General features: G+C 33.2%; 1 protein-coding gene and 1 long non-coding RNA gene across 11 annotated transcripts in view; one reads left to right on the forward strand and one right to left on the reverse strand.

The window, feature by feature from the left end:
- The window catches only part of dnc (phosphodiesterase dunce), a 142,802-nt gene extending 138,632 nt beyond the window's left edge, over positions 1–4,170 (forward strand). For all 10 annotated transcript variants that reach the window (XM_036819816.3, XM_070997849.1, XM_070997850.1 and 7 more), the window contains one exon: positions 542–4,170. In XM_036819816.3, the coding sequence (XP_036675711.2) occupies positions 542–745 (204 nt within the window). In that variant the 3' untranslated portion in view covers positions 746–4,170. The remainder of the gene's footprint in view (positions 1–541) is intronic.
- LOC118878160 (uncharacterized) overlaps positions 1–14,881 on the reverse strand; it is a 91,885-nt gene that overhangs the window by 49,632 nt on the left and 27,372 nt on the right. The gene's annotated exons all lie outside the window — the stretch shown is intronic.

Consider the following 14,881-nt stretch of genomic DNA (forward strand, 5'->3'; position numbering starts at 1 on the left):
GTAATCGAATGCCAAAGAAATCTATAGAAAACCCTTAATAATCTAGCATTCTTTTGAATTACTTTAAACCACGATATGTTATAGAATTGATTTTTTACAATGAAAGTAAAGTACAAGGTATAACCATTATAAAGTATTAAAACATATCTTAAGAATTTTTATAATAGTATGTAATCTTCTTTATAAGAAATTGTTTTGATTTCATTTTGAAAATGCTTCAAAATTCCTATATGTAGATATTTTTAATCAATTTATTTTATCAGTAATTAATAGAACCTTTATTAAAAAGGTACTTACGATCGTTTCGATTATTTGATTTTATCACTAATCACTAGATGCCGTATGTGACTAGTTCTCATGTAAAATATAGAATTAAATCATGTTAACAGTATTAAATATATAAGAACGATAGTTTATGAGATTATGGTTGATTTCTATAGCCTCTTAGTAATTTCCCACTTCATTTAAGCCATGTCAGTTGTGATTTCCAACCCTAAATGAATGATGTACCCCTACTAACTCTGTTATATTTATTAAACAGGTAACCCTGGAGGAGTCCGACCAGGAGAACCTCGCCGAACTGGAGGAGGGCGACGAGAGTGGCGGCGAGAGCACCACCACCGGCACCACCGGAACCACCGCCGCCTCCGCGCTGGGCGGGGCTGGGGGCGGTGGCGGTGCCGGCGGGGGCGTGGCACCCAGGACGGGTGGCTGCCAAAACCAACAGCAACACGGTGGAATGTGACGGAGAGTCGTGGGAATTTATCGCAAATTACAGGAAAAGGCTCACAACTTTTTCCTATTACGTTAGTGACTACTATTAACACACAAAAACCAAACAAAAACCAAAAACGAAAAACTACAAAAAAAAAACAAAGAAAAACTCTTGGAAAAAATGAAAAAAAAAAAATACAAAAAAAAACCAAAAGCCAACTAAGGAAATATTAAACAAATGTTTAAAGCATACAAAAAATCCAAACAGCAATAGCAAAAGTACCGTTTAACTTATAAAGCCTAGAGAAAAACGAAAAAGGAAATTAGAACTTACTTAATGGAACACCGAGATTGATGTTGAAAATACACTGAAAAAAGAGCATGAGGAGAAGAGCTAACTAAGAGAAATCTTACATATTGTTAAAAACACAAACACACACACTAAATCCAAGACAAAGCAAAAGTAATGAGAAAACCAATTGATAAGTAATACTAAGAAGATACCCAAACTCCCGCCCTAAGTCCCCAAAAAAGTAATATCCCCCATTATATAGACGATTTTTGTTGCATGCGTAGGCAAATGATTTTTGTTAAATTCATCTGAAGAAGGACATCATCAATCGGAGGAAAAGCCCCCAACCAATTACCCTCTTTTAAACCATTGACTAAAGTGAAATATTAAAAAAAAACAACCAACCAAACGGAAAGAAATAATTAATACGACGTAGCTTAAGAGAAGTTTTTAAGTTTTGAATGTTTTGCATGCCCCGAACAGATTCATTTTACTCGATTGATTACGTTAGATCTAACTTATAACCGATAAACGATAACAGCAACACATATGGAGTTTTTAATGATTTAGACCCCAGCGATAGAAGCGAAAACAAAACAAACAACCATGTTAAGTGTAAGAACCCAGTGAATTAAACCAAAATTGAAAGCCACCCGAGTTAAAACCATTTAATTCAAAATCTAAATCTAAATCCCAAACCCCCAAAAAGAACAGTCTACAGCCAGACTGTAGTTGTATAGTAATATATATGATATAAATATTTTTTTTTTAATATTATTTGTAAATAATTTAAATGTTGGACTCGAATTTAAATCAAGCGGCTAGCAAATGTTGCAGCTAAACTAAAACTAAAATGAAAACAAAGCCAAAAACACACATAAATACGAAAGTAAGTGGAGTGATGGGAGGAAAGGAAAAACTATTGTACAATTAGCTAAAGAATTTCCATTTCAATTTTCAATTTGAATTGCGATTTGATTTGCTTCCAGAAAAAAGAAAAGGAGAAAGAGAAGAAGGAGAAGAAGGAGAAAGGGAGAAGAAAATAGAGAGAGATGAACCGAAAATAATGTCAAACGCTGTCTTCGCAAATATTTTTCGCTATATATTACTTATATCATTATTTACTAGTTACTAAGCTACTTACTGAGCCACACAATTTCAAAATGAAAGAGACAAGACACTCGGACGAGAAAGAGAGGGAGCATTGATGAATTTAGTGAACAAACTTAACTGGCAGAAAGCGAAAGCACACAATTTACAAACCACAAACCACCAGAAAAGACTCTTCAAGCACAAGCAATTTTTAGTTTCCCAAATGCAAAACCAAAGCAAAGCAACACACAAAAAAAACACACAAGATATAAACCGAAAAAGTCATTGGCTATAATACGATTATTTATACCTAACCTATACAGATACATATATAGATATACACTATATGCATATGTAAAGTCACGATAATGGCGCTGGTGCGCGGATCGATCAATGTGGCAGGCCAAATTATAAACGCGCATAATTTAACTATTGTTTAATATTATGTTTTATTGTTATTAATTTATTACCCAAAAACATTATTTTTTCAAACCTAGTGCTATACATTTCTTTTTGTGTTTAAGCGGGCAGGATCCGCGCATAAAATAGTGTTTTTTTTATAACAAATATATATATATATATATGATATGATATATGATATGTGAATGAAATGTAATGAAATGAAATGGAACCTTGATGGTCTAAAAATATCATTAAAAAACAAATACGAGATGCAAAGTTGAAGAACAAGATACTTTATAGCAATTTAAGCAGCATTGTAAATGTGCGCTTCAGAATTACTTTTTTCGAAACTTAATCAACCTTCAGCAAATACAGCCAGATATATTACCTACATACATATATTATTAATTAAACCATAGTTGCGACAAAAACAAAAATGACGGCAAGTCCATGGCAAACTTAAACAAAAACAAAAAAAACCAAAAGCTACTTTAACAAATTGAGTGAAATAAATAAAAGAAAGAAACAAAAAAAAGCAAACAAAACCAAATGACTTTTTTCTCCTCTCAGAAAAAAAAAACAAACAAAGAAACTGAAGAAAATGAACTACTATATATTGTATTTGAAACACGAATTTCCCTGCGAGTGAAGTCTTTTCGTAGAACCATAGAGCCCGAATGAAAAACCCTAGAGAGATTCCCCAAACAGAGAGATACTGGTACTACACATATGTAAATTACCAGAGTATTAACCGAACATTTAAATTTATATGCATATGCATAGCAACATATATAGATATATACTAGGCATATATGATGCAGTAACGGACATTTGATGTATACTCGAGTTGAAACTTAAACCTAACCAGATGTTGTACGTGTATGTGTAATTCGATGAACTTAAAGTCCAAATCCAAATCCGCAGTGAATATCATCCAGAGAAAATCATCCCCATGAGAACAAGCAATTTATAGTTAAAAAAAAAAAACAAAGAAAATCGAAAAGTATCTAAATGTAATTGTTAGAAACATGCCAAGCAAAACCGAAAGATACCAGCAAGTTATATAGGCATCTATATTAGCCCCCCTCCTATTCCCATTCCCCCTCCCTTAATTTTCGACTGAAATTGAATCGTCTAGTAGAGGCACTCGATGCGTATTCCCTGTAATTTTTGTCTGATTTTTCCTATTGACGTGCCGCCAATTATATCAGTGTATATAACTATTTAAAAACTAATATATATATCTATATATATATTTAACGCATATATTGCACACATAGAGTTATGTAGCGTCATGTGTCATCAAGGATACCCACTTACATAGAGGAATATATATATATATATATACATATATACAAAAGCAAGTAAATATTTATATGGGTAACGAGAGATCAGCATTTGTAGCACAGGTTGGCCAAATTTTTTGGGAATCACGAGTAAAGTTGCCGAAGGAAAACCAAATGAAAACTGTTTGTTGTGCTGTTAGCCGTAAATGAGAACTTTTTTTTGAGATAACTTAATAACTATACATAAATATATATTACAGTATATGTATCTATAACTATATAAAGCAGGCGACAGCAACAAAAGAAACTTAAACCAGATACCAGAAACTTGGCAAAATACCAAAAAAAATAAAACTAAAAAAAAATACCAAAAAAAAAAAAGAAGAGAGAGAAAATAATACAAACGATATTGAAATGGCAAGTTTTGTACTATAATGAAATGAGAAAACACCAAAGACGAATGCAAAACAAAAAGAATGAAACCGAACACAAGACAAAACAAAATATACTAAAAGGATACAAAAAAATACCATAAATTGTGCGCTGGCGACGACGGTTGTTAGAAAAAAATAATGGAAGAAAAGGACATGCCGCTTGAAATGCCGAAATAAACGGGTCCTTTCGTTTCGCAAGTCGGCACTTCAAGCGAGTGGAGAATATCGGAAGATATTATATACATATAGATCACGTAACGCTGGCGTTACTGGGCAAACAGTTAGGCATTTTTTTTTTTTGGAAATTTATACAATTACATTTACAAAAAGCTCACCCACAACTACAAGTACAGAGGAAACACATACATACACACAACACACACACACATTAAAGCGAAAAGGGAAAGCGATTTGATGGGTAAAAAATTCTAAAGATTTCGAACCGAGAGAAGAAAAATGAATGAAAGCGGAATATCGGCAAATTATTTACCACTGAACTCGATCAGGCGTACTATAGTACTAAATAGGGCTTACCCAGGCTAAGTCACCCAAAATAAATATATATATGTAGTTACGAGCTGGATTTTGTTGTTTCGTTATTGTTTCGGTTATGTTTCGCCTCTCTCAGAATTACCATATACATATATATGTATATTCTATGTATATATATGTAGTTATGTATGTGAAAAGCGTATTCATTTATGAAATTAATGAAAATCTACCCTGAAAACCAAGAGAAAAACCCAAAGTCAAATACATAATTGCATGCAAGAGTAAGTAATATTAATGAAACCTAAGAATAAAAGTCACTCTGTCTGGCATTAAAAAAAAAAGACCGCATGGCAAATGATAAATTATATAACAATGAATGAGTATGGAATACAGACGAGAAATGAAAATGAAAAATTAATGAATCTAAATAAATGAAAAGATAATATTTAAAAATAATCGAGTTGGGTTATTTCTTCAAGGATTCTTTTTCAGGTAAACTGGCGGCTTATGATCTTATTAATGTTATAATTTCTATAAATTTTTTTAAAAATGGCAGCATCAACTATTCTTTTTAAAAATGTGATATCATTGATAGCCATATTAAAGGGAATATTATTACGATCTCACCTATAAACCAAAAATACATATTTCATTAGGTGGAATACAGAATAAGGACTTTTAAGAAAAATGTGAAGCCTACTTTCGCTCAGAGCTTAGTCGATACCAAAATATTACTGGAGCCTAAAGGTAAGCAACACTTTTGAGGCCTTTGAAAACAACAGTAGCACAAAAGCATGCTACAAACTGCATGGGCTAAGCCACAGCATTAAAGAAATCCATTTATTTAATATTTATTTAATAAATTTAATTTAATTATTATAAACTTGTTTGTTTATAAAAATGTTTTTTTTATTAAAATGATTAATTTTAATATTTGTTGTTACTAGAAAACCAAACTTACATTGGTGAATCGAAAGTTGAAGAAACAAATTTGAAGCAACAGAAAATTTGAGACGTTTACATGGCTTCATGGCGCTTTTTAAGTAAAAAAATCCAATTTTGAACTAACAAAAATAATAGGTTTATTTTTTATTAAAATATAATATCCCCAGTGACTGGCGTACCTAAACACCAAAAATCTACAAATTAAAGGTCCCAAAATTATTCAAAATATAATTAAAATTTAGTGTGAGAAACCAGAAAAATAAATTTCAACTGAAAGGATATATTTTTCTGGCGAGTGCATGCAATACTTTAATGAACTTAATAAATCCGGCAAGCTTACTTATTAAAATATTATTATTTTTTTAATTGTCGCATATAAGCCAAAAGTGATCTCATTTAGCTTTCAGTCGCTATATTCACTATGACTTATGATTGTTGAGCTGCCTTATAGTGCACAACATTATGCCACTTGCAATGCAATCCAAGATCTCACGTCGCCCCTTGACTTTGACAGACCGTACTTTCAATTTCCTCTTGCCATAATTTTTGGCACTTTATGTGCCAGCAGATAAGACATGTCTCTATAAGTATGCATCTCCGCTCTTTTTTGGGGTATCTTTTTTTTTCTTTTTTTGTTAATTTTTGGGCTGGCCTTTCAAGTGTTTAGCGTTAAACGTTTCCTTCGACCTACTCGCTCGAAAGCCATTGATATGCGTTAGTGCTCGCCGGCCGGATCATTTGTTATTATCCTTTTTTTGGAAAACGGTTCACGTCGCTTTTGCCACTTCACTGGAGGACACATATAGGTCCCCTTCCCCCGAACAGCTCTCGAATATCAGGTCCATCCGTTTGTCTTTCAGTACCTCTTCCCTTTTCGGGGCTCACATGCGGTACAAAATCGGAGAATCCAAGACCGAGACCCAGAACCAGAACCAGAAACTCTCATCAGTAGGGGGTCGTGGCTGCTGATTGGAGATTTTCCGTAAGTGCATTCAAGTATGGTTTAGATACTAAGTTGAACCCTTAAAAAGGTCGTTTTGGAGTGAAGGAAGTCCAGGGAGTTACCCGCAGATCATAGAAAATGTAATGCCCTTTCTACGAATATAAACCATTTCATTTACATTATTTTCTACTCAATTGTACAAGAGTACTCCAGATTATCCTTTGTATATTAATTTTCCACCTTCAATAATACATGACATATTATAAATGTATAAACACATTTTATAAAACTAAAAACCAATTATTTGCTTAAGTTTTAAATGATATATATTATATGATGATATATGATAAAATTTAAATATATTTCATAAAATCAAAACTAGTTATTACATTTTTAAAATTATACCTTATTAATCGAAGTGTATCAATTAGTTCTTTACCTTTTCAAATGATAATCTCTTGAAACTACTAGGGGCCTAGTCCCTCTATCGATTGTCCACTGTACTCCATTGATTATGCTAAAAACTAACCCCTGATATTTCACTTTTTGTCCCCGTTCTCCCCGTAACCCAATGACCAAAGATTTTCATAATCTCCGCGTTGTTTTCGACTGTTTCCCTACTCCACATTATCTGCGGACCGTCCCCACCTCCGATTTTCCCCTTCACCCCGTCTTCGAAGATCACGTTCTCGATCCCGTTCCCGTTTTTAGTTCCCCCGTTCACACGTTGGCCATGGAAAATTTCGGTAATTATATATGTTGATCAGTTTTCCATCGTTTACATATAAATTTGTGCATTTTCAGTTGTCGGTCGGCTTGTTTTCCTCGGGGTTATAGGTTTCGGGGACCCTGAAACCCAGATTTACATGTGTAATGGCTGTTCCACAACGTACACACATCGTTTTTTTCGTCCTTATGGCTATGGGAATTGGTGTAATGTGTCTGTGTGGGGGGTAGCATTTTACTTTCGGACCCCATCAATCGGGTTGTAATGAGTTCTAATAGGGTCTTTTGGGGTAGGAGCATTTTAATTTTGACTTTTTCGTTTGACAAAAGATATTAATTTGACTATTGCTAAATAGTATATTATGTATTGTATTACCTCCAAGAGTTTTAAGATACACCCATTCCATTTAAATACTTTAATAATACTTATATTTATTTGGTAGTTCAAAAAATACAGTACATTCACACATAAATCAGTCCCATTCAGATTATAATTGTTTAAGAATTTTTTGCAAAATAAATGTTTTTGCTTTTTGATAGCTTACAATACCATTATTGTTTGCTTGCTCAAATTGTGAGCCCAGTTTATGCCTGTTTACAACTTAAGAATTGCCTTTCAATTCCCTTCTTTCCATTACCTACCCCCCGAGAACTGAGATCCGCACATACAACACCATCGTAAAGATCAAATCAACTGTGACTCCTCAATGACTTTCGGGCAATATTTCAAGGGGTAGGAGGCATAAACAATTGGAACAGCAATTGGATGCCCTGTAAGTGGATACTTGTCATTTGCTTGCAATAAATAAAGAAAAAGGATCCTACTCATTCCCGATACCATTTACATTTCCATATGCCTGGCCCGTTTGGAAAATAAAGCAATTAAAAGTGTTTTTGTCACTGCCTCTGCATAATGGTGCACTTAAAAAAAATATGGAATACATTAAGTGTTAAATTATTTAGAAAGTGCCAAATTTAATACAATATTCACAGGCTTGTATAAAACCATATTCTTTAATAGTTAAGAAATATAATATTATATGGAATTCTTTTTTCATATTTTGAATATAACTATAATTTACCTCAGTGCTTCTTTAAAACAGACACTTGTAGGCGTTTCAGGAGCAGCAAAAACACTACGAAAAACAAAGGAAACGAACTTATTGCCAACACATGGAAGAGATTCCATATGGACATATGGGTTCCTTAGCCTCCCGCTGATCCTCCTCCCTCTATATATGTATGTAGCTTCTGGCCATCCTCATCTTTATCTTGGAAAAGTTCAATAACTTTTCTGCGATAATTTGCATTCATGCCATGCGAATCTTTTTCGGTGTGAGCCTGTTTTATGAGTTGAATTGCGGAACAGGCGCGACTTCCTTCCGCAGGAGACCAGTCGACTTCCTCCATAAAAAGGGAAAACCCAGGGCAACCCCCTCATAAGACCCCCCTTTAAAGCCCTCACAGATCACAGGCAACCAAACCGCTCTGCCTCGATTCCCATTAAGTCCAGAGCTAGAGAACACCGAGAAAAATATCACAATTTTATCATATTATATATTATTGTACCAAATTATGCCATTAAATAATAATTATTAATGATATATGTAGCTAAAAATGTAAAAAAAAAATTTTAAATTTATAAATCAGTTTCATTATTCAGTAAATCTTAAAAAAACATTAATATATTAGTTTATAATTTAAATATTAAAATTTTAACATTCATTTATCTTATGATATCACCAAAAATCGTCTTAAAAAGATAACAATTATGTTATAGTGTTTCCTTTAAGAGGTCAAATTAACCCCAGATCGTATCTGATCGATCCCTGATCTTATTTTGTTTCTGTGCAACATAACCCTCGACTTAAGCTCGGATTGGATGATTGGATGAGATCGGATCGGATCTGTGGCACATAAAACATGTTAATGTTGCAAGCTGCAATTTTCAGCGGCGTCGCAGCCATCGTCTTCTTTCTTTTGATCTGCTTCTGCTTTCTTTACCCTTTTTGAAAATTAGGCGTTAAGGGTTATACAAAGGGTTTTGTTAAATTAATACAAGAATTGATTTAATTTTTTTTTGAGTTTTTATATATCTATAATAATATTAGTATATAGAAATATATTAGGTATAAGAATAAAATAATCATCATATTATTATTTTGGTCAATCAAAAAATCTTTACTATACAATATTTATTTATTAAATGATGTGCTCTATAAAAAAATATTAAAACCATTTCTGTGGTGATCTTAAACTTGCAAAAATCTACGAAAAATATGGATTCATTTATTTTATTTTATAGGGTAATTATAATGCCGACCTGCGATTTCCCCATCTTGTTTTGGTTTGGCTTTCTGTTGTGTTTGCATTTCTTTTCTTAAGTTTCGCATTATTCTTTTCTTACTTTTTTGCAAAGGAACCGGACTCTGTTGTCTGCTTTATTATTTTTCTCTTCTTTTTTTGCGAATGCGTGTGCGCATGCGTGGCTGTGTGCTTACAACATAATTTTAATTTATAGCGTCAGCGGCAAGTACAGTTGAGCCTCGTCTGTCTGCGCCGATGACTCAGTACAGGGGAGTCTGGGGGAAGGGGGCGTGGCCGAAGTATAGAAACGAGAACCAAAACAAAAGCACAAAAATATACAAGATCTTGAAAACTGGAAACCCGAGAGTCCTTTGAGTCGAATCCTGTTTTAGACAAATAACAAATAACCAGGAACAAACTCAGACAGACCATCCGTCTGGGTTAATAACCATCTCTAAGAATACCAGTTTTTATTGTTTCGCTAGGATCGCGAAAGAAGTTCACTGTGCTACAGTTTGTTCACCCAAAGTGCGCCCAAAACAAGTGAGCTAGTTTTTTTTTTAAAGAAAGTCATATTTATTTCGCAAATATGGTCTAGAATTAAAATTATAAATTAAATTAATAAATTCATTATAATAATAATATCTTGTTTTTAGTTGGATAAGAACTTTATAAATCTTATTTTGTTGTGTTTTACAGAACATTTATACTTATATACTCCTTGGGTAAAAAGTTAAATAAATAATAAGTATAAATATGAATGATATATTATATTTTATATATAATTATTTTACAACAATAAATATAAATACATATAAAATATTAAAAATATAAAATATTATTATTATATTACTTCTTGAACATCCTTTTAAAATAATAATATAACTTACCCTACTAACTATTATCATGTTTTACAAAATATTTATACTTAAATACTTCTTGAGTAATATATTAAATAAATAAAAGGTGTAAATATGTATGATATATGATATATTATATTTTATATATAATTATTTTACAAGAATATACTTCTTGAACATCCTTTTGAAATATAATACAATTTACCCTACTAACTACTATCATATAATTTTTGAATTATAATAACAAATCCAATTTCTTGTAGAACCTAAAAATATACCTTTTAAGATTATTAAATGTGAACATCCTTTTGAAATGATAATATTGTGTTCCCTACTAGGAAATGAAAACAGGATAATTTTTTTAATATAATAACAAAGACCTAAAAAGATACTTTTAAAGATTAATAAATTTTACGCCGCTCCCTTCCCATTTTGGCACAAGTACAGTAGGCCCTGACATTTGGCAATTACCCAGCGGCGACGACAACAACAGCTGTCGCCCGCAGATGAAAACGAGTTTGTGTTTTCAGGGGTCCCAAAGTACCAAAGTCCCGAGGTCCGAGATCCGAGATCCAGACATCCTTTGCTGACCAGACCCGCTAATCATGGAACCGAACCGATTGACGTTTATTGGATGTCGGATCGTTTCGTGCACCCAAATTATGATGGTCATACCCATACGCTCCGCACCGAACTGGCCAAATTGCTCCACTCAGCATGCGTGTGTCCTGCTCCAGATGGCTACTAGTTGGCCATCAAAGTGATCAGACCAGAACATCAAAGGATCCCCCAATCATAATCATCTTTTATGGAGTACAATTGCCGAAAAATTAGTTGCGCAACAAATCTTATAGTGCAGATTGCTCAAAAATGGTACACGCAATTCGACTGATTGGGAAAATTCCTTCTCGAAATTAGGAAAGCACTCCAACGATTTGTTAAAATTAATCATAAAACAAACCTTGTTAAATGTTCAATAAAAGGCTATAAAAGTTTTAACGTTAATAATTTATTTTTGAATATTAAATTATTTTTATATATAGAATTCTTTCCCATAACTCAATACTAAATACAACATTTAGTATGTATATGTATGCAGTGTTGTAATAATTTAGAAATCTTGTTTTAATATCATTGGCACTAATTGGTTTTTATTGGGCAATAAACAATTGCACAAGTTTTGGTTTATGACTTACAACAATGTATAACAATAAAATTACAAAGAGCACTTAATTTCGTTTATTATTTAGCTGATTTTCCATAGTTGTCCCAAAACAGCTGATCAAATTGCAATGATCACAGTCATCCCCTATGAATCGGACTTTAGATCCTTATCCTTGTTTTTCCTTCTTGACTTCTTTCTCACAAAATCCGTTAATCAAGACAAAAGCAAAACTGATTTGTTTTTGAGTAGGGAATTATTTTCTAAGCCCCGGTTGCTTAGGAACCGCAAGCTGTGATGGGTTTAACCCTGGTACTTAGGTTGCTTTTCCCCCTGTTCGACCAATAAGTGCCGTAAATTCCTTGGCCATTCGCCACCTTTCTCTTCCCATAATCCCGATTATTTTCCTTTTTTTGTGGACAGCTGTTTCATGTGGGCCAAAACAAACAGACGTTTTTATTTGCAGAGACACGAGTCAAAAATCCTGGTAGAAACTCTATAGGGAGTACTCAACAGTGAGAGTTTTCACTCCCCAAAAACAATCGATCAAAGGAGCATCAGCAACAGATCGATCATATATTTATCTATCCATCCTACACTCGTAGAATTTATTTAAATTTTACTTAATTAATTCCTCGTAATTATCAAGGACTTATGAGGCATATGTATATTATATAAAAAGTGTGGAATTCAGTAGCTTATCTTAATTACCTTTATAAGATTATTTAAAAATGTATTCTTGTATGGATTTATTATTAAATCATTTTATAAATCACTAATAGTTGATTTTTTAGATAAGATCAGTAATATAGTTATATATTAAAAAATATTAGACAGTATACAATGTAACTTATCTTTTAACCAGCTATTTATATATTAATAAATTTCATTCGTGTAAATAATTGTATATTTATAAATCATCAATAGTATATCTTTAATTAGTTAAACCATCATTATTTATAAATTTCGTTTGGGTATACAGTGTTCTATATTTTTCGCTCAGTGTTTGTGTGTGCATATTTCTGGCGACCACACAAATCTTGGCGAATGTGCAAGGGAAAAGGACGCGTCCGAGGGGCAGGACAACCCACTCCAGACCAGTTCCAAAGATTCTACCTGGGGTGTCGCCTTACTTAAGTTGTCAACAAAGGTGTTACATCGGGAAAAACCCAAGCCCAATGGCAATCCCGATCCCAACAAATATTGCGGTCATCTTCAGCGAAGTGTGACCGTAATTAGCAGCCAGAGATGCAGAGGAAATTTCAGAATCTAAAGGAGCCTCACCGCAGGACATCGGGTGGTTCTAGAGACTCCCTCTTACACGATGACCACCCTAATCGGCTCTAGTCTATCCTCCACTCTTTGGCAAGCACTGGGAAAAATGATTTAAGAGATCAAATTCCCAATAAAAGAAAACATTATGTACCTATGTCATTTTCGTATTAGTAAATATTCCTTTATTAAATAAACGAAAATACTTATAAAACAAATCCATTTCAAATATATATTTATACCTCTATAGATAGCAAGTAACCTAGTACGCAAAAAATGTTTACTTATGGTAATCCCATTTTTTCCGTTTAAAGTATTTCTAAAAATGTTTTAAAAATTTTTTTTATTGACTTACAAAATAAAAAATTGCAGCACATCTAAGTATTTTAAAATTTTCAGTGCCTGTGATGTTTCAGCAATAATGGTATTGATTTCTAATCGAAGCAAAAACCAAACAACAACAAAATTACGTTTATAATTTTTTTGTTAATATATGTACGGTTTTTTTTTTGTCTCTATATTATTTAATATTTTTTTCAGTGCTTAAATCTCTGCAGTCTCTTATTAAAGCACCTTTGCGTTGGCAGCTGCCGGGGAAGGCGACATCTCTGTTGCAATTGTCGGTCATTAGCACGCTGATCCCCCGAATTGTAACTTGACCTCCCCCCTCTAAGTACACATACATATATGTAGCCCCCCTGCCCACCCCACATTTTTTATAGGGGGCGAAGTTCAGACTTTCTTCGGGGCCCCCTTTACTTTTTTTTTTTCTTTGCGTTGGTAAATCGTCTGCTTTTTTTATTAGTTTAGTTTGGTCTTTTGTTTTTCCATTTGTTGTTTCCTAGGGGTAACCTGGGGGATCTGTTTAGCTGGGAGATACATTATTTTGGGGCTGTCTTGTTAATTGAGTGATGTGCGGCAAACAGCTGACTTGCGATAGTAATAATGATGATTAAATTTACCGTACGTTGCCAACAAAAGCGGCAGTCACAGAAAGTACAGGAAAGAAAAAATAAAGTGTCGCAGCCGCAAAAGTCATTGAACCTGACCGAAATTATTGAAATATTGAAAGAGCCAAAGAGCCAAAGGGTTGTGGGCACAGAGGGGTTAAGGGGGTTAAAGGGGCCCCCCGAGAAGTACACACAAAATGTCTTTTATCACTTTCTTGCCATGCTTCTCTTACGAATTTTTGTTCGGCGGTTTGGGTTTTTTCTTTGACACAAATCAACTGATTGCCAGCCAGCCAAGCAAAATACGAAAAACTAAAAACTAACGGAAAGAAAACGAGAAATATCAAATCGATACCCAATAAGTTAAGTGATCCCCTGAATTGAGTACCAAAATTCTGATGCAAAGTAATTAAAATTTAGATGCAAAGTAATTAACTATAATGCTAAGCATTTGTTTTCAAATTATTATTAGAAACTAAATATTATTATTTCACAAATACAAAAAATAATATATTTATTAATTAGTTTTCCAGATGAATTAATAAATACATGAATATACATTTGCCCTTGAATACTATAATTTTGCGGCAATATTATATTTTTATTGTTCTGTTAAAATATAAGTAAGTTAAAAAACTACATTGTAGCTTTCTGCTGACATCATGAATTATAGGTAAAGTCACAGTCATAGTTACTTTTACTTGGGATTTTATAGAAATATATGTTTGATTTTAAGTGTTGGTTAAAAATTGGCTTAGACAAATCTTTTACTTTTTGTAACTAATGATACCGAGCACTTTCGAACATTACTCATTCTGTACCTGCCCACGCCCCTTTTAGAGAGCTATCTACAGGTAGAAAAGGCCCTGTATCTAAATATCTTAAGTGTTATATAGTTCGACAATACTTGACACCACTTTCTTTTCGCCGGCGCCGATTGATAAATTGGTCTGCACCAGGCGTCAGAAATGCGTGGGCTTCTGTGTTTTAGCATACATACTATA

The sequence above is a fragment of the Drosophila suzukii genome, chromosome X (assembly GCF_043229965.1).
Source record: "Drosophila suzukii chromosome X, CBGP_Dsuzu_IsoJpt1.0, whole genome shotgun sequence".
NCBI classification, from domain to species: Eukaryota; Metazoa; Arthropoda; class Insecta; order Diptera; family Drosophilidae; genus Drosophila; species Drosophila suzukii.